Raw genomic sequence first — 27,380 nt, forward strand, 5'->3', positions numbered from 1 at the left:
GGCCAGTGAGCCTGCCCTCACCTCCCTGTGTTGGAGTTACAGATATGTGCCACCACACCTGGCTTTTTACATGGATGCTAGGGGTCTAAACTCAAGTCCTCATGCATGTCCACATACTGACCTCATACTGACCACATCACATCCCCAGCATCAAAGCAGGGATTTTTTTAAAAAAAGAAAATTAGTTGATTTGGTTCAAGAGACTTGGAGTCTATAAGAGTTTCTGCACATTCAAAGTGTGACTCCAAATTCTCTGCGAACAGTAGGAAACAAGTAGATAAAAGATAAAAGGCACCAGATACTAGATACTGTACATACCAAGAAAACAAACCTGAACATGAGCACATTACTAGTTCCAGACTTTGAACGCTAAATTATTGAATACTTTTAACACTGCTTTCTTCAGACACTAGGAGCAAGTATATTGTGTGAGTGTAGAAATAGCAGTTAGCAACACTTGCTGCTCCATCAAGAGTTTGGATATTAGCACCTGTATTCGGTGACTCACAACCATCTGTAACTCTAGCCCCAAAGGATCCAGTGCCCTGTTCTGGCCTCTATGGGCACCTGCACATCCATGTCACTTACATTGACCTGCAGGTGCATACAGACACATAGATTATAGACAGAATAAAATTTGAGGTTTTTCCTTGGGGCAGGAGCTAGCCAAGATAAGGCTCACTAACAAGGTAGGGATAGTGAACCAAGCAAACCTGACTGGAGGGTATGGCCAGGAACTCATAGAAGATCTTGCTAACCAGCTTTTTAAAAGATGGTGTATTATTGGTGTCTTGCCTGTATGTATGTACGATATGCATGCAGTGCCCCCGGAAGACAGAAGAGGGCATTAGATTCCCTCAAAGGTGGGAGCCACCATATGGGTACTGGATCAGACCAGTGCTCTTAATAGCGAAGCTCTTCATCCCCTGCTAACCATTATTTTAGAGGAAAGGCAGCAATACTAATCATGTATTAAACTGCCAGGTACACACCTATAGGTAAATAAATTTAAAGAACTAAAGAGATTTTTCTCTAGGAGGAAAAAAAAGGAAAAGTAAGATTTTATAGAGATAAAAAATTAAGAAAAGGGCTGGAGAGATGGCTCAGCGGTTAAGAGCACTGGCTGCTCTTCCAGAGGTCCTGAGTTCAATTCCCAGCAACCACATGGTGGCTCCCAACCATCTGTACTGAGATCTGGCGCCCTCTTCTGGCATGTGGGCATACATGGAGGCAGAATGTTGTATATATAATAAATAAATCTTTAAAAAAAAATTAAGAAAAGTCTGGCTACTCCTTAGTTTCACTGAGATTGGTTATCTGGCCACAAAATTTAAGTATGAAACATAAATTAGACCAGTTGCTGTCAGATATAGCAGCAGAGTCTAATCCCAGCACTAAGGGCAGAAACAGGGAAATCTCTGGATGACAGTAATAAGCCAATAGGAACTATGGAGCAAGACCATTACGTCACTCCTAAGGAAGATTTGTTGGTTTACATGTTAGTGCAAATGTCCACTAAGATCAGTGAGAAAGCATAGTTCTAATTGTGTAACTGCCTAAGAACTTTAAAGGACCTTTAGTTATCGGTGAAGTAGCAGTAACTACATGGGTTGTGTTTGTCCCAAGGTTACAGTCTATATTTTCAAAGGAGTTCATTATTGTTGTAAAGTTTAGAGGCAATTAATCAGGACAGTGCATACATATTGGCCATTATGCCATGAAAAAGAACATCAAGAAAAAAGGGGCAGGCTCTTTGAGCAAGTGTTGTTTTAATATAAGTAGCTAAACTGAAAGCAAAGAGCAAAAGTCTTAGTAGTTGAGAGGTGAAGTTCAATTCCCAGCATCCACATTGGGTGGCTCACAACTGCCCATAACTCCAGATTCAGAGTCTCAGACACTCTTTTGGACTCTTAGGGTGCACATTCTTTCACAGATACACAATTTAAAATCTTTTTCTTTTCAATGAAAGCAAGAAAAGCTAACATTTCTTTCTCTTTTCCAGGGTAGATTCAATCGCGCATAAAAAGAACTTAATTCTGAAATCATACCAGAGTGTAAATATCATTGAATTGCTTCATTATCACAACTGTGACTCTCCATCACCGACAAAAGCTGAAATTTTGAAATGTTTGCTAAACCTGCAAATTCAGCATATCAGTGCCAGGTTTGCTGTCTTCCTAACAGGTAAATTTAATCTGAGTTCTAATCTTCATTTCTCAGTATATGCTAACACAGGACGGCTCTAGAAATATCCTTTCTGAGTAGTTATTGAATGCCTTAGATACATGTGGGATTACCCACTGCTATTAGTGCCGTGTATGTTTTGACAGATACCCAGAACCAGAGGATGCTTGTTCTAGTTAATAGTCCTCTAATATTATTAGGTCCTACAAAGTACATGTTTTTTTTTTCACAATTTCTATGAGCCTTAGTTGCCACCTGGTTTACTGAAAACAGTACCGTGTCCATTATGCCCCTTCCCTCCTCATTCTACTACCATATGTCTTAGTGTTTCTCATTCTAGTGAATTCTGCTACCTCAAAAAAAATGGGAATACTGGCTTTTTGTCACAGTTTTTCTTCTTTACAGACAAGCACACGGCATCCCCAGAAGTCTTTGAAAATAGTGGAATCCTTGTTACAGATGTAAACTACTTTACTGAAAATATACAAAATATAGCAGCTCCATTTAGGAGTAGCTACTGGTAAGAACTTTTTTTAAAATTTCCAGAGTAAGCTGGAATTACTGACAGCAAACACTGCCATTGAGGGAAGGAATGTTTAAAATGGCTCTTTAAATTCAAAAGGTTTTTTTGGTTGGTTGGGTTTGTTTTTTAGTTTTTGTTTTTCGAGACAGGGTCTCTCTGTAGCTCTGGAGCCTGTCCTGGAACTAGCTCTTGTAGATCAGGCTGGCTTCGAACTCAAAGATTTACCTGTCTCTGCCTCCTGCTGGGATTAAAGACACAGGTCACCACTGCCTGGCCTGTTTTCTATTTCAGTTTACTTGCAGCCAGCCTGGGTTGACAGGGGAGACAGTAAAATGAATGTATAGTTGTCCCAGTTATGAGTATTTCTTAGTCATTTATCATACCAATTTTGTGTTTCTACAGGTGATTTAAACTACATTTTGGAGTTGAGGCTAGGCATGGAAGATGCCAACAATAAATTAGTATTTTCTTGTGTCTGAAAAACTTCAAATACATACAAACAATCCTCATCTGAAAAAAATCCATGTTTCGTTTTTATACTTTGCTAGAATGTCGCATTTATCAGACCATAGTTGCCATTAGCTTTGGGTTACAATGTTGAGTACTGTTGTAAAATTTTCATTCTAAATATAATGCCTTCAAAACTATTGAGCTTAATATTAAAATTGAGACCTTCATATGTTTACCTAGCTAAAGTAAAATCTATTTTAACAAATAGCCATTTTTGCGTGTGGTTAGAGGCTTATGAAGTGCATGTTTCAGAGGTTTTACCACATTGTAAAAAAGTATAATCTGTAATGGTTTTGTTTGCTATTGCCTAAGAAACACTACAAAGAGAAAAACCATGTTTTTCGTAAATGACAAATTTATACACTTTTCCACTTACTCGGGTTTTTTTTTTAATGCTGCACTACAAAAAAAATCAATCTGAGGAAGAAATTATTTATGATATTAGAACTTTCTTAAGTCTTTAAAATATACACAAGAAACCATTTGTATATTATCTATTTGGAACAAAGGATTTTATACATAGTTTGGGGTTGGGTTGGTTGTTTTTTTTTTTTTAATTTTTTTTTAAATAAAGAATTAAAATGCTGTTGTTTGTGTAGTGATTCAATCTGTGTATAGTCTTTAGCAAGGCTTAGGCCTTTTATAAGAAGAATCCTACTACAATGAGCCTGGTACTACATTAAGAATAAAATGTAACTAGTCATAATGAAGCCAGGAAATGGCTCCCATCCAAACCTATGAGGTAATAGTAGTAATACCCTCAGCTCTCCTGAAGGCAGTGCACAACACTTGTGTTGTTTACAAGCAGGACACAGACAATATGGAGGACAGTGGTTTCCAGAGTTTGGCTTTATTTTGCAGTACAGAAATCATTTGGAGCCATTTTGAGACAGACATCATTGAAATCAAGGCTCTGTCAAATCAATACTGCATTGCAGCTTGGTCCATTGAAGAAGCCATACCTGGGATAAAAGGTGCTTCTATATTTTACCTGCTTACCGTAAGATTCCTTTCCCCTTCTCAGCAATTGTAGTAGGTTAAAATACCACATACTAGCTTCCTCCAAACAACTCGCTAAGTCTGAAGTTTGGTTAGAAGTTTATGCCCACATAAAACATGTGGGTCAACTATTTGGGCCCTGCTTTAATACAAAGTAGAGAAAACAATGTTTTCCCAAACCAAAGGATATTCAATTAGACTTCCAATATCAGGATGGCACAAAATGTATAGATCCAGCTCTTGAGCAGAGGCACACAATTGCAAAGGCTACACTGATTAAAAGATACAAGTACTGTATCAAGTTCTCTATCAGTATCAATATTTGTTTAGATCAGCTCCTTCACTAGAAAAAAAGCCAGTCTGGTTAAACTGAACAGAACCAACCAATTCTGACTAGCCATTCCATGAAAACAAGTTAATACATGATATTAGAAAAGTGAAGGGGAGAAGTATTCACTGGTATAGCACTCTTCAATCTCCATTTTGATCATAAAAGCAGGGCTTACAATGTTGATTTCATACAATACACATTATTTGCCAAATTTTGTTTGTCCTAATTACATAATATGTACTGCTGTTAGTCTTCTCCATAAATGTCATTCTTCTTGCGCTTCATTTCTTCAAAGTCAAACTCAGATCCTGTCATTCTCTTATAGATATCTTTAATGTCATCACAGGTTGTCTCAAAGTGAGTGGTAGCATCATATGCACGGGAAATAAAGATCTGGAATTAAGAATTATAGAAGACTTCAGACTATTTAGGGATGCTCCCCAATAAAAACTGGTAACATCTTTTTCAGATCATCACACTCACCTGGCTCTCTGATCCCAAATCTTTAGGTACAAAGAGGTCACTGATGCTGACAAATCTATATGGGGAGAAACAGACCAACATCACTGCTTTGCTTTGAAAGCATAAGACTGATAAGGGCAAGGCATTCTAGGGATTCATAGCAGCCAATGGCTGGCCTGTCTTGTTCCCAGAATTACCTGACCATGAAGCAGACACCAACACTTCAGTTTTAGTTGACAATGAACACAATACTCACTTCTGTTCAATTGGTTCCAAGAGCTCCAAAGCTGGTCTGATTTCTTTCTCTGGTTCCTTGGTCTCCACAGTTGTACTTACAATGGCAATATATTTGCCCTGTGCTGCCACATTGTGTGCAAAGGAGATCATACAAACATAGATATCTAAAAGCAAAAAATAACACACACTCTGGTGTTTGTAAACTTTGGGCAAAAGTACACTCAAGTATCACATGGTTTCACTTTGTTATAAATTAAAATTACTTCAAACAGGCTCTTGTCTAAACTTATTATAAACAGAAATAAACTAAGTCTTGGTACAAATATTTACTAACTGAAATTTCTCTTAACCACATAATCTGGATCTAAAATCGATTCATACATTGAAGGATTGGTCCTCTGCTGATGGTGTTTTTGACAGATGAATGGGTTGGTGAGTGCCAATTTCATCAATCCATTGATGAGTTCAGAGCTGAATAATGAATGGGCTGTTAGGAAATAGGATCTATCTAGCACAGTGCTTTTCAGCTTTCCTAATGCTGCAACCCTTTAATACAGTTCCTAATATTGTGACTCCTAGCCATAAAATTATTATTTTATTACTATTTTTTGGATTTTTTTCTTGTTGGTTTATTTGGGGTTCTGAGACAGGTTTTTTTTTTTTCTAACAGTCCTGGCTGTCCTGGAACTTGTTTTGTAGACAAGGCTGGCCGTGAACTCAGAGATCTGAATGCCTCTGCCTACAGAATTCTGGGATTAAAGGCATGCATACCACTGCCCAGCCATAAAATTATTTTCATTGCTACTTCATAGCTGTAATTTTGCTAGTTAGGAATCATAATGTCAATATATAATATGCAGGATATCTGATATCCCTGTGAGAGGGTTGTTAGACTCCCCACAAACCCTAAATTCAGAACCTCTCTAGCATGTCTATGAAAGGGTATAAACTTGTACCCAAGACCCTTTTATACTTGCTGTCTTTGCTGCCCTAGTTTGCATGACCTAAGCAGATTTCGCTGCCACATACTCCCACTGTCATAATACTCTGCCTTCAACACAACTGAGTAAACTGACTACATTGACAGCATGAGCCAAAATCTTTCCTTTGACAGGGCAGTTTCCCCATGGAAAAGCTCGCTGAAACTAAGAGAGTGATGATCTATGTGACCGTGAACTACTAAACCTGGAGATAAACTCTGCACTAGACCAAATTTTAGATTTGGCCAAGACCAAATCTAAAAAATCTTATTAGCTGGATGTGGAAGCATATATGGTGAGTTCAAGGCCAGACTGTCTCAAAAAAATATAACATGAAAAACAAGAGATTTTCTGCTGCTCTACACTCTGTATTTGGAAAGGTTTTGAATAGTTATGAGGCTTTTAAGTACAAATTTCCGGTGGCTGGAGAGATGGCTCAGAGGAATAGAGCACTGGCTGCTCTTCCAGAGGTCCTGAGTTCAATTCCCAGCAACCATGTGGTGGCTCACAACCATCTGTAATAAGATCTGGTGTCCTCTTCTGTACTGCAGGATACATGAAGGAAGAAACCTATATACATAATAAATAAAAATATTTAAAAAAAATTAAGTACAGATTTCCTCATTTACTTATTGGAAAATTGATACAGATTACCACATCTAACCTCTATTCTAAGTATAATTTTAAATGTAGAAATAATTTTTGGAATTTTTAAGTTCTTCCTGGGTCTAAGTATCTGCTTCAGAATCACTTTAAAAAATGTGTATCTTTTTCTAGTGAAAATATTCTGTGGTGTGGTTTTCTTATGGGAAAGGGGGAAAAAATCATAATACTGAAAACTCAGTGAAACCTGAGATGTGGGGCTTCTAGCTAAAAATAAAACAGTTGAAAAATCACTGGTTATATCAAAATTTGAATTGCAATTTTAGACCAAGTCCTGACTTGAATCACAGAAATAAACAGTTTCTAGCACATTGCTAAAACAAACACAATCATTAGAACCACGATATAGAATCAGCTCAAACACAGTGATGTGAGTTGAATAAATGAAGGCTGGAAGCTTGAAAGAGTCCATCTATGTAGTATGTTCATTCTAGCCGTAAAGCCAAGATTCAAGGCAATAGGTACCAGGCTGACATTTCAGTGCACTGCTGCTAGAAGGACCACATTCGGCTTCCCAGGTCTGCTTCCAATAACAAACTAAAGTCTCTACTAAAGTAAGGAGTAAAGCCAGGAATATCAGTGAAAACACTAAGAAATCTCACAATTCTACCCTCACTGGCTGTTTTCCAAAACTCACCTGACTTGCGGTTGACTTGGTTCTGTGGAATGATGATCTGGCAGGAATTGGCATCATTGGTGTTCTTGATAGGGTGGCTAAGGATACAAATCACTCTGATTACCTGGCCCACTTTTTCAACCCGATCTTTTACGTAGCTGGGGTCGCAGATGAGCTGCTTACAGCGAGCAATCTGTAACAAACCATTTAAAGGAATATTTTTTTAAAGATTTATTTATTATGTAAACAGAGTTTTGCCTGCATGTGCAGAAGAGGGCACTAGATCTCATTATAGATGGTTGTTGCTGGGAATTGAACTCAGGACATTTGGAAGAACAGTCAGTGCTCTTAACCTCTGAGCCATCTCTCCAGCCCTTAAAGGAATATTATAAAGAAGAAATCAAAACATGGCGTATGTCCCACATTCATGTATTAGAAGGTTAAGCTCTTTAAATCAATCCTAAAGTGGATATTGAATTTTTTTAAAAACAATTTATTTAACATTTTTTATGTGCATTGGTGTGAAGGTACAAGATCCCCTGGAATTGGGAGTTACAGACAGTTTTGAGCTGCCATGTGCTAGGAATTGAACCCGGATTAAGCCGGTGTTAAGCCATCTCTCCAACCCCATGGATATTAAATCTGAATTCATTAGTAACTAAAACCAATTGAAAAAAGAACACAGGAGGATTCTACTAAAAAACTACAGCAGTCAGTATGGTATGGTACCTGGTACTAGCACAAAGACAGATACAGAGGCCAAAGGAACTGAGACAAGAAGCCAGAAGTAAATCTCCATACTTTAAGTGATTTGGGGGAAAAAAAAATATGGGATAAGGAAAATCTTAAAAACTTGTGCAACATACCTATAATCTGAGCACTGAGGTGCAGAGGTAGGATATACACAGAGTTTAGGTGAGTGAGGGCTAAAACATTTTTTTAACACAGAATCACAAACTGAATTTCATGAAAAGTTAAAATTTGTGTGTATCAGCAAGTATTAAACTCATAATGCAGCTAAAAACAAAAGGAAACGTATGCCTTTAATCCCAGCACTCGGGAGGCAGAGGCAAGCAGATCTCTGTGCATTCAAGGCCAGTCTGGTCTACAAGAGCTAGTTCTACGAAAGGTACCAAAGCTACAGAGAAACCTTGTCTGAAAAAAAAAAGTAAAAAAAGGAAACATAATGACATAATGAGAAGAAATATTTGCAAGTACTATATCTGATAAGGGATTAATAGCCAAAATATATCAAGAATTAGAAGAACTCAGCAACTTAAAAAAAGACCTAATTAAAAAAATAGGCAGTGGTGGCATATGCCCTTTAATCCCAGCACTCAGAGGCAGGTGGACCTTGAGATCAAGACCATCCTGGTCTACAGAGTAAGTTCCAGGTCAGCCATAAATAAATAAACAAATAAATAAATAAATGGGGGGTCTATAAAGAATTTGAAAAACCATTTATGTGTGTGTGTCCCCAGGATATACTATCAATGTCCACACCACATTAAGTATTTAGCAGATGAAACATTTTATTCACAGAAAGAAGAGTTACTTACCTCTCCTTCAGATTTTACACCAATCACTTTTCCATTTTGCACAATGATTTCTTCAATTGGTTTATTCAACATGTAGGTACCTCCATATATAGCACTTAACCTAAAAAAAAATTTTATCAGTTATAATTCACAATTATTTGAATTGTTAAAATCTTCCTTCTTAAATCTAAATAAATTATAGTACCTACGAATTAAAGGTACGAGGCCATAAACAAAGACATGAAAATATGAGGAAAAACTATTGGAAAGAAAGGGTTAGAGAGCGGCAGAAAAGAACACATATAGGGGCCAAATAAAGAGAAAAGTATGGATGAGTGTAGACAAAAATGAAATTATGTCATTTATATAAAAAAAGATGAATCCGGAAATCATGTTACGCAAAATAGAGACTTAAAAAAACAAATCACAATTTTTCTCACAGGACTTAGATATGAATAAATTTTCTCTACATATTTATAATATATAAAGTAATATATTAAAAAATATACATATACACATAAATGTATGGCATAAAGTTGAAGGGGGTTCTATGTGGAAGAAGAGGCTTGAAAGAGCAAGTAAGTAAAGAACAAGGGAAATTAATGGAAGACTAAAGAGTAAAATACCTCATTTTTTTTCATATAAAAATAAAGATATAACTACACATATAATAGTAGAAGTCTTGGCTAACATACAGGAAAGCCCTGGGATGAATCCCCAGTGCTAGATAAAAAAAGCAGGCAGAAAAAGTGATAAAATTTATGACAAATATACAGCACCCAAAATAAGACAAAAAAAAGAACATTCCAAAAGAGAGCCAAATGAGCAGAGCCTCATTATCTGAGGGAGTGGTGCAATGCCAAGGACTCAACACACAAGAGACTGGTGCTCTGCAGCCAAAGGAAAAATTGACCAAATAGCAGAATAAATAATGACCTAAAGCTCTGGATGGGCTCTTTTTTTTTTTTAATTTATTTATTTATTAAGGATTTCTGCCTCCTCCCCACAACCGCCTCCCATTCCCTCCCCCTCCCCCGATCAAGTCACCCTCCCTCATCTGCTCGAAGAGCAATCAGGGTTCCCTGACCTGTGGGAAGCCCAAGGACCGCCCACCTCTATCCAGGTCTCGTAAGGTGAGCATCCAGACTGCCTAGGCTCCCCCAAAGCCAGTACGTGCAGTAGGATCAAAAACCCACTGCGATTGTTCTTGAGTTCCCATTCTTCCTCATTGTCCGCTATGTTCAGCTAGTCCAAATTTATCCCAGGCTTTTCAGACCCAGGCCAGCTGGCCTTGGTGAGTTCCCGATAGAACATCCCCATTGTCTCAGTGACCCTCGCGGTTTTCAAACAGGAAGAAAACCTGAAAGCCAGATCTCTGACAGAAGAGAATAAAGAAAGAAAGAACAGCCACTTTCTCATTCAAGCCAAAATCTGCCATGGAGAAAGCTATTTCCAATGTGCTAAATGAAAACAGGTTACAACCAACAAAGTCCTTCAAAAAGAAGGCAAAATATTTTCAAATAAACAAAAGCTAGGCTGAGGTTGTAGAAGTCGTACAAGGCTCAGCATGGAAAACTGGTTGCAGGCAAGGCTGATACTGAGTTTGACCCCTTGAGCCCACATGGTGGAAGGAGAGAACTGACTAGCAAGTTGTCCTCTGCTCCACAGGGAAGATGTTTGACACCCATGTTTTGGTATTGATTTTGTTTTGTTTTGTTTTGGTTTTTTTAAAGACAGGGTTTCTTTGTTTAGCTCTGGCTGTCCTGGAACTGGCTCTGTAGACCAAGGTGGCCTTGAACTCACCTGTCTCTGCCTCAGCCTCACCAGTGCTGGGATTAAAGGCATACACTACCACCACTAAACTTAAAACATTTTAAAAGACAAAATTATGATGTGGCATAACCTACCCACTTAGGTGTTAAAAACATAGATTCAACTCAATCTCCACTGCTGGGGGGAAAAGTATATTAAAAATAAAGATGGAGACAGGTGGTAGTGGCACATACTTTTAATCTCAGCACTCGGGGAGGCAGGGGCAGGCGGATCTCAGTGAGCTCAAGGCCAACCTGGTCTACAAGAACTAGTTCCAGGACAGTCTCCAGAGCTAAAGAGACCCTGTCTCAAAAAACCAAAACAAACAAACAAATTAATTAATTAATTAAAAAATACAGGTGGTAGACAGAGGCAAGCATATCTCTTAAGAGCTCAAATCCAGCCGGGTCTACATAACAAGCTCCAGGATGGCAAGGGCTATAGAGAGACATCGTCTCAAACACCAAAAAACCAAACCAACAAAAGCCAATAAATAGGGTCAGAGAGATGGCTCATCAGGTAAAGACACCTGCTATAAGGGATATCTGAGTTCAGGTCACAGGATTCACTAAGTAGGAAAGAGCAGACATACATGTACACACACTCAATTAATAAATGTAATAATGTCAACAAACAGTACCAAATATGACATAAGGAATAAGTAAAACTCTCACTGCTGAGTATAGAAAAATGGCACAAGTGTTAGAAAAAACAGCAGTTCACACAGTCAGCAATATCAGATGTACACAAAACTATTGAGAATAGCTTCATTTGTAATAGTCCCAAACTGGAAACCTAGACATTCACCAAGAAGTGAGAGATGAATGATACTCATGTAACACTGTGACTTTAGGGAAAAAAAGTGGCATACACCTTTTATCCCAGCACTTGGGAGGCAAAGGCAGGTAGATCTCTGTGAGTTTGGGTTCGGTCTGGTCTACAAGTTCTACAAAGTGAGTTCCAGGACAACCAAGGCTACACAGAGAAACACTCTCAAAAAACAAAAACAAACAAAAAAACAAAACAAACCCGGAAGTCAGAAATGGATGAGCATAGACCATATTTTTCGATGGGGAAGGGACTAGTTTGTGGGGAAAAGAAACCATTTTTATCTTGGTTGGAATTGTGACAAAACAGGTCTTCTCAAACTGCATTTCATTTTATTGAAGCTATGTGTTTCACTGTGCATAAATCTTATTTTAATTAAAAAAAAAATCTCAGCCAGGTAGTGTTGATGCACACATTTAACCCCAGCACTCAGGAGGCAGAGGCAGAAGAATCTCTGAGTTTGAGGCCAATCTGATCTCTAGAGCGAGTTCCAGGACAGCCAATGCTACATAGAGAAACACTATCTCAAAAAAAAAACACCAAACTAATATTAATAGCCGAACGGTGGCAGCATATGCCAGCACTCGGGAAGCAAAGGCAGGTGGATCTCTGTGAGTTCGATGCCAGCCAGGTCTACAAGAGCTAGTTCCAGACAAGCTCTAAAACTACAGCGAAACCTTGTCTCGAAAATCCAAATAATAATAATAAACATAAAACAAATAGCATCTCATTATTCAGAGACATTTTTCCACTTTCAGTAGGCAGGATGAAGTCTAGGATCAGCAGGGCTATAGCTAATGGGTTAAACAGATGCTCACCTTGCAAATCCTTGCGGCAATTCTCCAAGGCCATAGAGTGGATAAAGGTATGGGCTTTTACCATATCTTGCCAAAGACTCACTGTAAAGTTTAATTCTATTAATGGTATCACAACATGGCTGATCCAAGTAGCTGGGGAAAAGTAAAAGAAAATTAGAAAAAAAGTACTTTATTTTAAACTCTTTTTCTGAAGCAATCCCACTACCCTCTTATTTCTCTAAAATGCCCTAACGCTAATTTGAAACTAGAACTTCTTTCACAAGGCCACACAACAGCATATAAGTCCTAAAGCCTCCATCTGGAAAATTGGAGATTCATTTGAGAATTTCAAGAAAAATATAAATCTGAAAACCAAGAGTTTCTCACTGGAATCTTCACTCTCACTCCGTTGTTGATATTCTCTAATAAATGTAAGTTGACTAGAAATTGAAGCGCTTGGAATTATCTATAATATAGACTAGGAACTGCAACATTGCCTAAATCCACTCATGGTAAAACAGACCTCACTGTTAGCAAGTATTTCACAGCCACCAATGAGATTCATTAGCCTACTTACTCATCTGTTCTGTACAGTGCAAGAGAATGGCCAGTAAAGTCTATAACATCTTGGCCCAAATCAAACTTCTTATACAGATCTCTCATTGAGGTCTTCTTAGGATCAACACCCTCAAAAGTTCTAGGATCTTTTTCATCAAAGTTGGCAACATAAACTAGGAATTTCCTGAAGCGGCGTTTTTCAAATAGTCCCATTAAGCCTGAAAAATATTTTTTCAAATAACACATACTCACAATAGGACACTGAGAAGTAAAAATATAAACAGACCCTTTAAACATCAATGTCATGACTGGACAAATATAATTTGTGTAAAATGAAATCTAGTCAACATGGTTTTCAGGGGCACAACACTTTAATACAGATCATTCATAAAGTCTTCAATTTACCACACAAATTCAGGTAACTAGTACATAATTGGAGAAGTTGAAACTTGGAAGAAAAATTGTTTCAAAAGCATCTATATCAGCATTCTTCCTCTAATAATGCCAATCTGTAACTAAGCCAGTTCCCAAAATTATGAAAGCTGTTCCTTTCCCCTCTTCTAAATGTTATGACACTCTTAGACCTAACGGGAAAAAGACGCAGAAGACACCAAGGAAGAATTATCAGCAGCTACCTTTAGGAGCTGACTACACTGTAGGTCATTTACTTTGATGAAATCTTAAACAATCAGTGCGCTGCTCTACACACTTTTTAAAAACGGCTATAAGCAGGGCCAAAGACATGGTTCAGCAGTTAGGAGCACTTGCTGCTCTTGCAGAGGATTCAGGTTCAGTTCCAAGCACCCCCATAGTGGCTCACCAACCATCTGTAATGCCTGCACCTTCTGGCCTCCATGGGCACTAGGTAAGCATGTGGTTTACACATATATACAGGCAAATCATCATACAAAATAAGAATGAAATATCTTTAAAAGAAATTCACTGGCAATGGTGGGACATATCTTGTCTAAAAATAGTAAATTAATATTTAAAAAAAAACGTGTGTGCAGAGAGAGAGACAGACAGAGAGAGACAAAGAGAAACAGAGAAAGAGGAACAGAGAGAGGGAGACAGAAACATAGAAAGCAGTATGTAAACTCCAAGCTCTTTCTTAGTCGGTACTCCTATAATAACATACAGCTGGTAGTAAGATAAAGCTGAGTTCCCCTCCTCTCCTAAACAGAATAGAACATTAAAGGTAACTAATGTATGCCTAAGTGCCTAAACAGTGCCTGGAAATTTCCAGTGCACATAACTGGAAATCAATAACTATTTTTTGACCAGATAAATGGGTTTCTGAGACTCCTTTTCACAATAAAAACCTCATCATTCTGATAAATAAAATGAGAATTACTTACTAGATGCCAGGGCTTCTGCTTCAGTGGAAGGAACCTTGTAGATTTTCCCCCCCTTATACACAAAGCTCCCTTCAATCACTTTGAAATCCATATAGCGAGTGACCTCCGTGTAAAGCAGCATCTTCACCAACTGACCTAGAAAGTCACATAATACAAGCTGTCACACAAACCTTACTACCAATAAAAATTAGCAGAAACTGCTACCAAAGGTACCCATTTTTTTCCCTAACATTGTATAACAACTCTTACCAAGAAGCCCCCAAAGCAACACTTTCAATGGTGCGACTAGAACACACACCTCAAGCACATGTTTAAGCTTAATGTTTACAACTCCTAAGCTAATGAAGCTCACCAGCTTGGGTCTGCAAAGGCCATGAAATGTGTGCTAGCAGTGAGAAGCGGCCTGTTTTCCTGCACATGGATTCAGGCTACTTTACTGTTCTACATCATAGACAATTCCAAATATTGCAATTTCTAAGTCAACTTATATTTGAGAATATCAACATCAGATAGAGAAAGGACTACAATTAGGAATATCACTGCCTAAAAGCCAAAGGAGGGGTATGGGCCCAAATCAGACCAGAATCCTTTTAAAGCTCATAGTCACATCTTTGTTCAAGTCAGGGCTTGGGAACATAATTCATTTGTCTAGTATGTATGCAATCCTGTATTCAAACTCCAGAACCAAAAAAAAAAAAAAATTATGAAATAAAGTATGAAGAGATACTTACGCAGCAAATATTAAAGTACATTGAACAATTCTATTACATTGAACAATTCTATTAACTGGCCCCAATATTAAGATTCATTACTAAGAATTTAATACAGCTGGACATGGCACACCAATCTAACTCAGAAAGCTGAAGAAGGATTGATTCAGTGTTCCATGTCATCTGGGCTACACTGAAGACCATGTTTCAAAACAACAACAAAGTGCAAGAGTTCAATAGAATAAAAATTCAAATCAAAATGAAAACAATGAAAGCCCTCTTTGAAAGGGTACAAGTTTTTTGTTGTTATTGTTGTTTTTTGAGATAGGATTTCTCTGTGTAGCTTTGGAGCCTGTTTTAGAACTAACTCTGTAGACCAGGCCGGACTCAAACTCACAACGACCTGCCTGCCTCTGCTTCGAAACAAACAAACAAACAAACAAACAAACAAATCACTAAAAGCAAATGCTGATATTCTTATAATCTAGTGGTAAAAAGAAAATAATAAGCATATTAAACATAGTAAGATCCCAATAAAAACTAAACCGAAAAGACCAATGAATGTTTTGTACAGAAAACACATGCCACAGAATCATGCAGCAAAGTCACAGATTACCAAGGCTGCTCCTGTGTCTTTAGAACTCTAAGGAATTCACTGCAAGAACACAACTTCACAGAAAATATGCCAATTCACCAATAAGCATAACATTTAAAAGATATTCCAGTCCTCTAAAAAATTAGTGACTAGGTATTCTCAAAAGCTTGCACACTAGAAAAATCTTTAAAAGACCATTTAAGACTCAGGTTCACAGGCAGGCGGTGGTAACACACGCCTTTAATCGGGAGGCAGAGGCAGGTGGATCTCTGTGAGTTCGAGGCAAGCCTGGTCTACAGAGCAAGTTCCAGGAGAGTCAGATGTTACATAGAGAAACCCTGTCTCAAAAAACAAAGCAAAACAAAAATGACTCAGGTTCTTCTAGCTCACTGCCTATAAATTAAGAAGAAGGTCTCTCACAGGTACTTACAATGGTATTATATTTAGAATTTTAGTTTGTACAATACCACACCAGAATTGCAACAAATGTTTTTGTGTGAAATGCCTATAATATTTTACAAAATTTATACATATATTACAAAATCTTCAATTTTGGTACACACTGTGCCACATCATAACTTTCTTTCCAGAGCTATCTACTATATCCCCTTTTCTCCATTCTTAATTTGACACCAGACCTTTTAATGGAACATATTACCAAACATACTGTTAACATTAACAAATTGCCCAGGGCCTTAGACCTGGGATAATATTCTCTACTTCCAAACCAGATTCTAGACACTGCCATAAATGATATTACAGTTCTTTACCATTGGCCATAAGGAACTTGGGAATTAAGTCAACATTCCAGTCTCGTCCTCTCCCCATTGATGCTGGTGGTTGTCCTGGTAACTTAAATCTTTTGTATAACTAAAAGTAGAAAAAAATATATCAATTATGTAACAAGATGAAATTTTCACTAAAACATCAATAATTCTTGGATTGAGAGGCTGAGGTATAGCACAACTACAAGAGACAAAATACAAAGCATTTTAATTTTAGTCAGCTAAAACATTTATCTGTCATAGAAGACTTTCAGGTCTCAATATATTATGTAGTTAAATACAGTATTTAACTCATGAATGCTAATATAAACCAGAATTAGAAAAGTCCCATTTATCATAGAAGCATTTAAACTCATTTCCCCCTAATGTTGCTTCTCTAGTTACACAAGTTAAATACTTCAAATCTAGAAAAGATAGCTAAAACTCATTCTTGTTAACTTGAAGGTTTTAGGCTTTACTGAAATATAACTGATGTATAAAAAATTGTACATACAATGTAAACACTTTGATAAGTGTGAACATAAGCACACAATGTACCAATGGCTACCATCATCAAAGAATACTAAGCACACATTCACTTCCAATGAGTGCCTCCAAGCACAATACAGTATGAAGTAATCAACAATTTATTTCAAACTAGTAGCCTGTACTTCTCCAAAGACAAACAGAGAGGAGAGAGGCAGTGAGAATTGTAGATTAAGAGGACAGAGAAGAACACATACACTACTTAAGCCTTTAGTTAACCCTGATTTTAAAAACAAGCCTACTCAAGAACTATCACTCTCTGAGTTATTGGAAACCTGAATACAGTCTAAATATTGCTCCTCTTCATACATGTAGCTGTATTACGATACTGTAGAAAATGTCATCTTAACAGATGGAAGGTGAAACACTTAGGTTAAGTGCCACTATGTCTTTTTTTACTTTCAGCTTTCCAAAGCCATAAGAAAGCTAGGTCTAGTGGTGAAGACCTATAATCTAGAACCCTGGAAGCTGAAGCAGGGAATCTTGCGTTCAAAGCCAGCTAGGGCTACATAACAAAACCTTGTCAAATTTAAAAATAAAAAGCATAGTGACAATAACAACAACAAAAAAATTCCAATCAAATGCAACAAGATGCTAACTGCTGGATTCAGATGGGAGGTTTTGCCACACTGTAATAAAACATTCTTTCAACTCTTCTGTGTTCCTAAAGACAAGAATAAATTTCTTGGTTTAAGTATTAAATGTAATTGGGCAGTGATTCAATACTAGTGGAAGAAGTGTACATTATTTCAAAGTGTTAATCCTCATATATGTAAATATTTAAAAGCTCCAGGTGCAGAAATAAATTTAGAAAAACTCACTTATAAAATGAATCATGCATCATGTGCCGCTCCTCGTCCTCTCTTCCCTCCGCCCCCCCAAAAGGAAAAAGGATAGTGGAGCAAGCATCATTAAGCTTGAAATTACAACTATGATTTTTTAATATTTTTTTTCATTTGCATTCCTTTTTTGTTTGTTTGTTTTTTGAGACAGGATTTTTCGATGTAGCCCTGGTTGTTCTGTAGACCAGGCTGGCCTCAAACTCACAGAGATCTGCCTGCCTCTGCCTCCCGAGTGCTGGGATTAAAGGCATGTGTCACCTTTTGCCTGCATATATGTCTGTATGAGGGCATCAAATCCTCTGGAACTGAGTTACAGACAGTTGTGAACTGCCATGTGGGTACTGGGAATTGACCTTGTGTCCTTTGAAAGAGCAGTTAGTGCTCTTAACCACCAAGCCATCTCTCCAGCCCACAGCTATGATTTTTTTAACCCCACAAACACAATTTTGTAGTCTGGAAAACAAGGATAAAGAATACGTGACTTTAAGAGACTGAGGAGGCCAGCCTGGTCTACAAAGTGAGTTCCAGAACAGCCAGGGCTACACAAAGAAACCCTATCTCAAAACAAACAAAAAGACTGAGGCAATAAATAAGGCCAGGTGGTGAGAGATGGCATTCTGTTGGCACACAGGGAACCTTCCCATTCTTTCCACAACCCCCAAACTAGAAGCTCCTAAAAATAACAGAGTTGAAGACTTATTAATTTTAAAAACCAAAACTGCCAGGCATGGTGAGCCATGCCCTTAATCCCAGCACTACAAAGTGGAAGCAGGTGGAGCTCTGTTAGCTTGAAGCCAGACTGGTTGTGTATAGTGAGCTCAAGGAGAGCCAGGACTAGGTAGAGAAAGAGAGATCCTGTGTCACCCCCCCACTCCCAAACTGTAATAGTAACAAGCCAAAACTGATATCATCTCCAAGAACTAAAGTGGAGACTCACAAGGAATTCCGACATGTAAAGAAACATTGACCACAGAGACTTACATCTTCCAGTGGTGTTATTGATGCACTTTCTCCTCCATAGTACGGGTTCTGGTCCATGTGAAGAACCTTCTTTCCATTCACTGACATTATCCCTGACAGGATACATTCCTAAGGGTAAACATGTATTTTTAAAAGAAAAGACATATATACAACATGTTTAAAATATATTCTTTGTTAAAAAGAAAACTCTTAGTAATTAAAACACTCAGTCACCATGACAACCAGTAGGCTTAAAGATTCTCTCGAACTCTTGGGAGTTCTGAGCTGAAAATTAATTTCACAATAACAAGACATATCAGTCACTGCTTTTTCCTGGGCTGTCATTTATATTAAGGCCAAATCACAGTCAGACAGAACAAAGGCAGAGGCTTTCAACTACACCCTGCCATTCTATTCTTTTCTGCCAGGCATTCATTAAGGTCTTTAATGAGGCATTGAAATTTAACTTAATAAAAGCGCATCTAAAATGTGCACCTTTTTTACACTGCATGTGACAGATAGCACTTCTAGCTCAAGGAAAAATCTTTGGTGCCATTCAATTACAAGCTGTACATAGACACTTTGTTCCATGAGTAATCACTTATTTGAAAGAACTATGATTATTCAGCTTTGGTAAACATTTTTCAAAAACGAACCTCTTAAAAGTTGATACATGTTGGGTATGGGAAAGGAGGAAGCCCTGAGTGAGTCCTGAGTCAGTGTGTATTGTTGACACGGCCATGCTCCTGGAAAATGGCAGACTTCCTTTCAGACAGATACGGGAAAACGGCAAAGCTTTCCCTACTTGTCCAAGTGTAAACATTGACAGTATATGCAGAAAATGTCCACCATAGCAAGTTCCAGGACAGCCAGAGCTGTTATACAAAGAAACCCTTTCTCAAAAAAAAAAAAAAAATCACCTATAGGGCCTGGAGAGATGGCTCAATGGTTAAGAACACTGGCTGCTCTTCTAAACGACCCAGGGTTCAATTCCCAGCATCCACACGGCAGCTCACAACTGTCTGTAACTCCAGTTCTAAGGAACCCAACACGACCACACAGACATACATGCAGACAAAACACCAATGCATACTTAAAAAAAAAAAAAAAATCACCCAGAGGCAGGCAGTGGTAGTGCATGCCTTTAATCCCAGCATCCAAGAGGCAGAGGCAGGATCTCCTGTGAGTTTGAGGTCAGCCTGGTCTACAGAGAAAGAAAGTTCTAGGATAGCCAGGGCTACACAGAGAAACTCTCTATCAAAAAACAAAACATAAAGCCAGGCGGTGGTGGCGCACGCCTTTAATCCCAGCACTCAGGAGGCAGAGGCAGAGGCAGAAGGATCTCTGTGAGTTCGAGGCCAGCCTGGTCTACAAGAGCTAGTTCCAGGACAGGAACCAAAAGTTACGGAGAAACCCTGTCTCGAAAATAAAAAAAAAAAAAAACATAACAAAGAGGACTCACCTAGAATACTGACAAAGCACACCTCAAGGTGTGTCTGTGAGAGGGAATAACTATGGAGTAAGACCTGCCCCAAATGTGGCAGCTACACATGGAAGGATGGTGCAGGCATAGGAAATAAAAGGGAAATGCAGTAAGGAGGCCACTTGTTTGTCCCGCAACCCAGAACCAAAATAACCATACAGAAACTATATTATTTAAAACACTGCTTGGTCCATTAGCCCTAACTTTTGATTGGCTAACTTTACATCTTAATTGAACCCATTTCTAGTAATCTGTATATTGCTGTGGCTTACCGGCAAGGCAAGATTCCAACTGGCATCTGTCTCTGGCAGGACTACATGGCTTCTGACTCCGCCCTTCTTTCTCCCAGCATTCGGTTTAGTTCCCCCCCCCCCCCCCCCCCCCCCCCGCCTAGCTCTGTTCCCCTATAAAGCTGTTATAGACCCAAAGCAGTTCTTTTATTAACCAATGATATTTGCAACATACAGACGGGAATCCCAATCAGGAGGAAAAGGAGAAAGCCAACCAGTACAAGCATTCTTTCCCTCGGCTTCCTGTCTTTGACTATGTGGGCTGCTCTGCTCATTAGAGCCACTTGGCCTCTGAAAGGAGGAGAAAAAATAAATTACCCTTGGGTTGTTTGTCAGCCGCTGAAGTCTAACACAAATGTGTTGAAAAGATGGGCTGAGGAGAAAATGTGGTCCATATCCTTCCAAGAACAGGGATGCAAGTTAGAACCCTTAAAGCCATATGAAAAGAAGTCAGGCATAGTGACACACACTTGTAATCCCAGTGCTGGTGAGTCAGAATCAGGCAGATCCTGATTGGGCCTCAGTGGTTACCCAGGCTAATACACTCAGTGAGTTCCAGGCCAGTGAGAGACCCTAGCTTCAAAATAGGTGGATAATGCTTAAGGACTATTAATAGTTCACTTTTCCTAGTCTTCCTCACACACATAACACATACCTGCACCGAATAAATGTGTGCACACACATATGCCCCCAAAAGGATTTGTTCATGTTTTCTGTCTCTTGACACAGTGTCTCACTGTATATCTGTATCCCTAGTTGGCCTGAACTCAGTATGCAGACAAGATTGCCCTGGAACTCAAAGAGCTCAAACTCTGCTTCCCAAGTGCTCGCGTCAAAAGTGCAGATGCTTGTCTGTGGTCTTCTGAAGGCATCACTCATCTACTCTCCTACTACAGAGCAGGGGCTCCTAAGGTCCATGGCCAAATCTAGCTTACAGACTCATTTTATAAATCATCTTACAGGTATAGCATGATGCTTGCTTGTATATACACTGCCTGTGGCTATTTTTCCCAGTAACAGAATAGCTGTGACAGAGCCCACATGGCCTGCATAGCCTAAAATATTACTTCCTACCTGAAAATCTGACTAATCCTGCAAGCAGGAGATCTCATTATGTTTACTGGTTTGCCACAATCTGCCACCTTGCTGTGAAATGTTCATTCTAAGCAAACTCCAGAGGTCTTGAGTTTAATTCCCAGCAAACACATGGTGCCCTCTCTGGAGTACAGGCATATATGCAGGCAGAACACTGTACACATAATAAATACATATTTTAAGAAAAGGAGATAATGGCAGCTTATCATGTGAGTTAAAATAGTAACCTAGAGCAGCCTTTCAAATCTAATGTGACATGAAATGAGATAAAAATCAGACATCAAATCAGACAAATACCTGACTTTACCTGTAAACATGCTTAAAAGCAACTCTGAAACACAAAGTGCTTGCATCTTCTAAGGCTAATACAAGCTGCAAATCCCTGATTGAAATGCCTGGGAACAGATGTTTCAAATCTTTGCTTTTTTTCACAATTTAGGATATTTGCATACATAAGAATTTTTATTGATTTTATTTGGCTGGCCTGGTACACTCTAGATAGACCAAGCTGGCCTCAAATTCAGAGATCTGTCTCACCCAGCCTCCTCAGCCACCCAAAAGCTGGGATTAAAAGCAAGCAAGCCACAGCAAGGTTTCTTGGGAATGGCATCCAAACCTGAACATAAATTGTACTTATGCTAAGAATATACACAGCCTGAAAAATATCTTAATACAGTAATTTTAGTGAATCTGCATCTTGACAACCACCCAGCTAGATGATGTCAGGGTGGAATTTTCCATTTGTGGTATTACATTAGAGCTTCAAAAGATTTATTTGGAATCCTCTTTTTTTGGTTTGTCAAGACACGATTTCTCTGTGTAGCCCTGGCTGTCCTGGAACTCACAGAAATCTGCTTGCCTCTGTCTCCCAAGAGCTGAGTTTAAAGGCAGTACACCACCACAGCCCAGCTAAATTAAATAGTTTTAGGCTAGTAATAATAGGAATTAAGAAAAAAAAAAAGCACTTGAAACATTGGTCCTATGACCACTACTGCAGGGAACACAACTCTCGCAGCTATGGCAGAGTTTTTCAAGACTAAATCTAATGTGAGCAAATTTAAATTACAGTTTAGGATTTTCAAATCAAGTACAAAACCTCAAATTGATAATCATGTTTTAATAAAAGAAATGGTAGGGGGAATGTTCTGCAATATAAAATAATTTTTAAACATGCTTAGAAAGTTGTTTAAATGTCAAAATACATGTTTCTATTCATAATTTCTAGGCTTACTGTGAAGAAAACAAAAAAGCTCTTGGGAAGCACAAACGGCTGCAGAGTTGGCTCCTCTTTTCAAATAAACTAATTCTAGCACAACACATTGACTTCTTACCAAGCCCATATGAGTTGTGTGCCAATTATGTGATAAAAGTCTGCTTACACACTCAAAGCACAGAAATGCAGAAATTGCCAGCAAATCAACAAAGGAGGGGTGGGAGGCAAAAATGAGATGGAATAACTCAAAAGGCAAAGGAAGCAGCCCAAGACTAGTCAAAGAGGGCTGGAATCCCTATAAGGCTTGCTATATCATAATGCCTTTGTTACGTTCCAGCACAAAAATTAGTCCTTTAAAAATACTAGTTATCAAGAAATTTTTTCTTACATTGTCATCATTAGAAAGGCTTTTTTATGAAAAAAAAAACACCCTATGGGTTTGTTTTTGTTATATGTTCCCCTTCGCCACCCCCAAGATAAGGATTTTCTGTGTAGCCCTGGTTGTCCTGAAACTCTGTAGACCAGGCTGGCCTCAAACTCAGAGGTGGCCTGCAAATACAACACATATACACACACCATGCTGGGATTAATGGTGTGAACCACCACCACCACCACCACAGGGTAACCAAACTAGAGTTCTTTAAAATGACAACTCAGAATCTGCCATTTCTAACAGAGAAAGAAGTAAAGGTCTTTACTAAACTTATTTTTAATACTTGTGGATTAATTTGAGTTTAACTGATAGAAAGCAATGCCAATATCAAGGGACATTGAAAACACAACACTATTTAAAAGTAACAAGTTTCCTGCACTCAAAGTCCTTGACATACCAATATTATACAGCATTTGGTACCTTTTTATTAGGTTCTTAAATCTTCAACACTAAATATAAGTCAAAGATTCATCAAACGTTTTGTGTCCACAGATAGTCAAAGTTACTTCTAATTTGAGTTTTTAAATTTTGGCTGCAAGTCTCTTCAAGATTTAACCTAAATCAAGATTTCACCTGCTATTATTGCTTCTATCAATAATGGTCCTAAAGTCACCACCCTGCACTGATATAATTCTAAAAGAACACCTCCCAGTATACACCTTTAAGGCCTACAGAGAAGGAAAGTTAGCATAACTATAAGACACAGAAACTCTTAGAATTCTAGCTACTTATGTATCCACTACTCAAGAAATTCACAATTTCAGCGAAAATGTAAATAAAGGGTGTTATTTTGTTAAACAGACTGTGCTATCTTTGATAATAGTGATGCTTCTGAACTAGGCGGGTGGGAACTTGCAGGATAGCTCTGCACTCACTTAGCTATACTCAACTGACCTTATTAATGGGCAAATATGAAATATTAGCAATGACAATAAAAATGGAAATAACTGGCTCTCAAAATATGCTGGCAGCCACAGGACCAGTGAGAGAGCAAAATCCACCACAAACTACTTGGAACCCCAATTAGACATTTAAGTCAGAACCTGCGGCCTCTCCTGGGTAGAGTGATTCATTTTGGCACCCATCTTCCCAATTCACACTCAAAAAACTTCAGTCACTGGGTGTGAGGGTACATACCTTCGAATCCCAGCACTGGAAAGGCAGAAAGATCTCTTTGAGTTATGGCCAGCCTGGTCTACATAAGGAGTTCTAGGACAGCCAAGGCTACACAGAAGTACCTTGCCTCAAAAAAAAGAAATTAGGAAAAAAAGAAGGGGAGGAGGGGAAGGGGAGAAATAAAATCAAATCATTCAAAATAAGTAAGTGACTTTCGAGATAAGCAATGGAGCCTATTTGACAGTCTACCCCTGGGCAGGTACATGTCTATTGAGTCTTAAGCAGGACTTTTTTGTTTGTTTGATTGGTTGGTTTTTTTTTTTCCGAGACAGGGTTTCTCAGTATCTATGGAGCCTGTCTTGTAATTGGCTCTGTAGACCAGACTGGCCTCAAACTTACAGAGATCAGCCTGCCCCTGACTCCTGAGTGCTGGATTAAATGCATGCACCACCACTGCCCCATGAGCAGGACATTTTGGCCTTGCCTTTAATACCAATACCCAGGAGGCAGGGATAGACAGACCTCTGAGTTCCAGGCATTCAAGGCTACATAGTGAGACCTTGTCCAAAATAAAATAACCTTCTTTAGCAAGCTTCACTAATTACTATAAAGAGAAAAATAAGCTTTTCCTAAAAGTAAAAAAGTGATATAAAAATCTTGAAGGTTTTCTCTAAAACAGTTATTTCAGAGTATTTTATCTAAAAAAAATTTTTGATCAAAAGATTTCAATGCATTTCAACAAATTTGAAAGCCGTGGCTTTTATTAAATGACTCAGGCATTTGTATGGGATGCATGAAATAACCCAGTCATAATTTCACACACATCCAAAGTGAGTCAAAATGATTGGTTCTCTCTGCAATTTCTTTTGGCAAATGATCCGCTGTTTTCTTAAACAAGTCAAGAAAAAAAAACACAAGATATAGAAATTTGTCTAGGTTTTTTGCAGATCATCTAAACAACTCAAAGTAGGCAGATATCCACAAACATAAATATACTACAGCACTAGGTACTGACTTATATTTATATATTGTCAGTACATTCACGCTGCACGGTTACCTTCTAACCTGCCTGCAATGTAGTACAGAGAAATTAGCCTCCCCTCCTCAATCCATTTCTTAAAGGAAAACACTAAGAAACTGGTAGCACGCAATAAACCACACAAAAGGGAAACACGGCAAGGGCCCGGGGTGAAAGTACTTAATAGACAATTCATTTCCCATTCTACTGAGAGGATGAGAGGACGCCAAAGGAATACGTAAGGGTTTCTTTCTTTAAGAAACGTTTCATTATTTTCTCTAGAAACTTCAGTTGGCCAGACTCTAGGACAATTACCGACCAGCGATATCCTTCAGCCTGGCCTTCCCAGCCAACTGACTAGCTAAGCAGTCACTTCTGCTGGCCACTTAGGAAATGCAAGCGCCAGCTGCGGCTCCCTCCCGCTCTGTGCAGGGCTTGCCTGCTTCCAATCGGGAGAGGTCATCCACCCAAAAGGGAAGTGGAAGGAAGGCGCACAGGCTGTTTTCCCTTTCTTCTTCCTTCCTGCAGAAGGACGAAGCTGTTTCTCTCCAGCTGTCCGGCGATTCTGTCCTCAACTTCCCAATGGACTAGCTTCCCAGACACCCGTCCCAAGCTCCACATCCTGGTTTTTCCTAACACTCGGCGCCTTCAAATCAGTGCATCCCAACAAGCCATGACCTCCCTCCCCAGACACAAGACGGATTGGGGGGGGGGGGATGGACGGTCCCCAAGGGAGTGCAGACACCGGCTGTTAGGGCGCGGGCGGAGCTAGCTCAGTGTCCACCGAAGGGACCCGCCCTCTGCCCCGGGCCCGGTAGAGGCCGGACGGACACGTCTCCCCGCCGTCCACCGCAGCTCACCGTCAGGCCAGTGCCCAGCACGATCACATCGTATTCCTCATTCATGGCGGGGGAAGGAGCGCACGCAGGGGCTTTGGGCCACCGTAGAGAAAGAAATGAGAAGTCTGGCCGCTCTGGGCCCCGGGGAAAAGGGAAGACTCGAGGAGAGGAAAAGCGAAGCTGACTAGGAGGCGAGGCCGGCCGCCACCTCAACGGGAAGAGAAGAGCCGGGCGGGGAGGGAGGGAAGGCGGGGAGAGCGCGGGGAGCGCAGAGCGAGCGCCGCAGTCAGGGAGGGGCGTGCGAGAGGCCGACGGAGCCGTCAGTCGCTCAGGGCCTGCCCTCTCATTGGTGCATTTCCTGCTCGTCCCACCTTCCCCTCTCCGCTCCTCTCGCGAGAGAAGGGCGGAAAGCTGGCTTCTTGGCTTCCGGTGTTTCCACCCGTCTTGTGGCACAGTGGTTTGGGCGGCGACACGCGAGGCCTGGGCTGTAGTTGAATGGGAGGAACAGGGCGGAAACTGCGGCTGGGCGACCACGTGCCTGACTCCCGCGGTGTGGCTCTCTAGTCCTCAGTCCCAGGAGCCCGAACTCCGCCCTTGGGGTCTGGAGTGGGATGTGCACCGGCTGATGCGTTAGGGGCCGAGTCGTGAGAGCATCATCCTCTTGGAAGGTTGGCAGCCGCGTTGCCTCTGCAGCTTGGCTCCAGCCCCTGCCCGCAGGGCAGGGAAGAGCTTAGGGTACCTCTTTTAAAATTGGGTGGTTCTGTTCGAACAAATCTCTTCTAAGCTGGTATCTATATTTTATAGGTAAAATTGGGTCCAGAGTGACCTTCCGATATAATGGTCTGCACTCTAGCTTGAGATGCAAAGCAGGTTATAAAGTATATACCGTGATAACCAAGCAACTGGATTCAGCCCAGGCTGAAGGCTGCCAAAGTGTGCCCATAAAAGGCAAATCCCGAATTGCACTGTTGAGGTAATTTTGTATGTTTACTCTGTTTCTATCCCTAATTACAGTTCACCACACTGGAGGTGGGTGTTCTGAACCATCATTGGGATGCTACTTGGTTCCAGAGCCTGTTC

The 27,380-nt window shown here is 39.6% G+C and overlaps 2 protein-coding genes across 6 annotated transcripts in view; one reads left to right on the top strand and one right to left on the bottom strand.

Annotated features, from left to right (window-relative positions):
* The window catches only part of Tasor2 (transcription activation suppressor family member 2), a 51,884-nt gene extending 48,082 nt beyond the window's left edge, over nt 1–3,802 (top strand). For 4 of the 5 annotated variants that reach the window (XM_075970311.1, XM_075970310.1, XM_075970308.1 and 1 more), the window contains exons 18-20: nt 2,003–2,184; nt 2,590–2,704; nt 3,110–3,802. In XM_075970311.1, coding sequence (XP_075826426.1) covers nt 2,003–2,184; nt 2,590–2,704; nt 3,110–3,113 — 301 coding nt within the window. In that variant the 3' untranslated portion in view covers nt 3,114–3,802. Of the gene's footprint in view, nt 1–2,002; nt 2,185–2,589; nt 2,709–3,109 lie in introns of those variants that run through there. The other variant, XM_075970313.1, reaches the window with a different exon arrangement.
* A 249-nt stretch (nt 3,803–4,051) lies between these two features.
* On the bottom strand, nt 4,052–27,002 carry Gdi2 (GDP dissociation inhibitor 2). Its single transcript, XM_075970314.1, has 11 exons — nt 26,322–27,002; nt 18,835–18,942; nt 16,472–16,571; nt 14,397–14,531; nt 13,058–13,256; nt 12,502–12,633; nt 9,065–9,164; nt 7,527–7,698; nt 5,266–5,410; nt 5,031–5,085; nt 4,052–4,940 (listed from the first exon to the last, which is right to left on the bottom strand). The coding sequence occupies exons 1-11, from the start codon at nt 26,364–26,366 to the stop codon at nt 4,794–4,796; spliced, it is 1,338 nt and encodes a 445-aa protein (XP_075826429.1). The 5' UTR covers nt 26,367–27,002; the 3' UTR covers nt 4,052–4,793.
* Between the last annotated feature and the right edge of the window lie 378 nt (nt 27,003–27,380).

This window comes from Microtus pennsylvanicus, chromosome 4 (genome assembly GCF_037038515.1).
Source record: "Microtus pennsylvanicus isolate mMicPen1 chromosome 4, mMicPen1.hap1, whole genome shotgun sequence".
Taxonomy (NCBI): domain Eukaryota; kingdom Metazoa; phylum Chordata; class Mammalia; order Rodentia; family Cricetidae; genus Microtus; species Microtus pennsylvanicus.

Excerpts from the sequence above, each read along its gene's own strand:
- Gdi2 (XM_075970314.1), bottom strand. The coding sequence starts at position 26,366 with ATGAATGAGGAATACGATGTGATCGTGCTGGGCACTGGCCTGACG. Across the intron at positions 18,943-26,321 it reads TGCTGGGCACTGGCCTGACG|GAATGTATCCTGTCAGGGAT; the intron begins GTGAGCTGCGGT and ends GTTTACCCTTAG. Across the intron at positions 9,165-12,501 it reads TTGCCGCAAGGATTTGCAAG|GTTAAGTGCTATATATGGAG; the intron begins GTGAGCATCTGT and ends ATTTTTTTTTAG.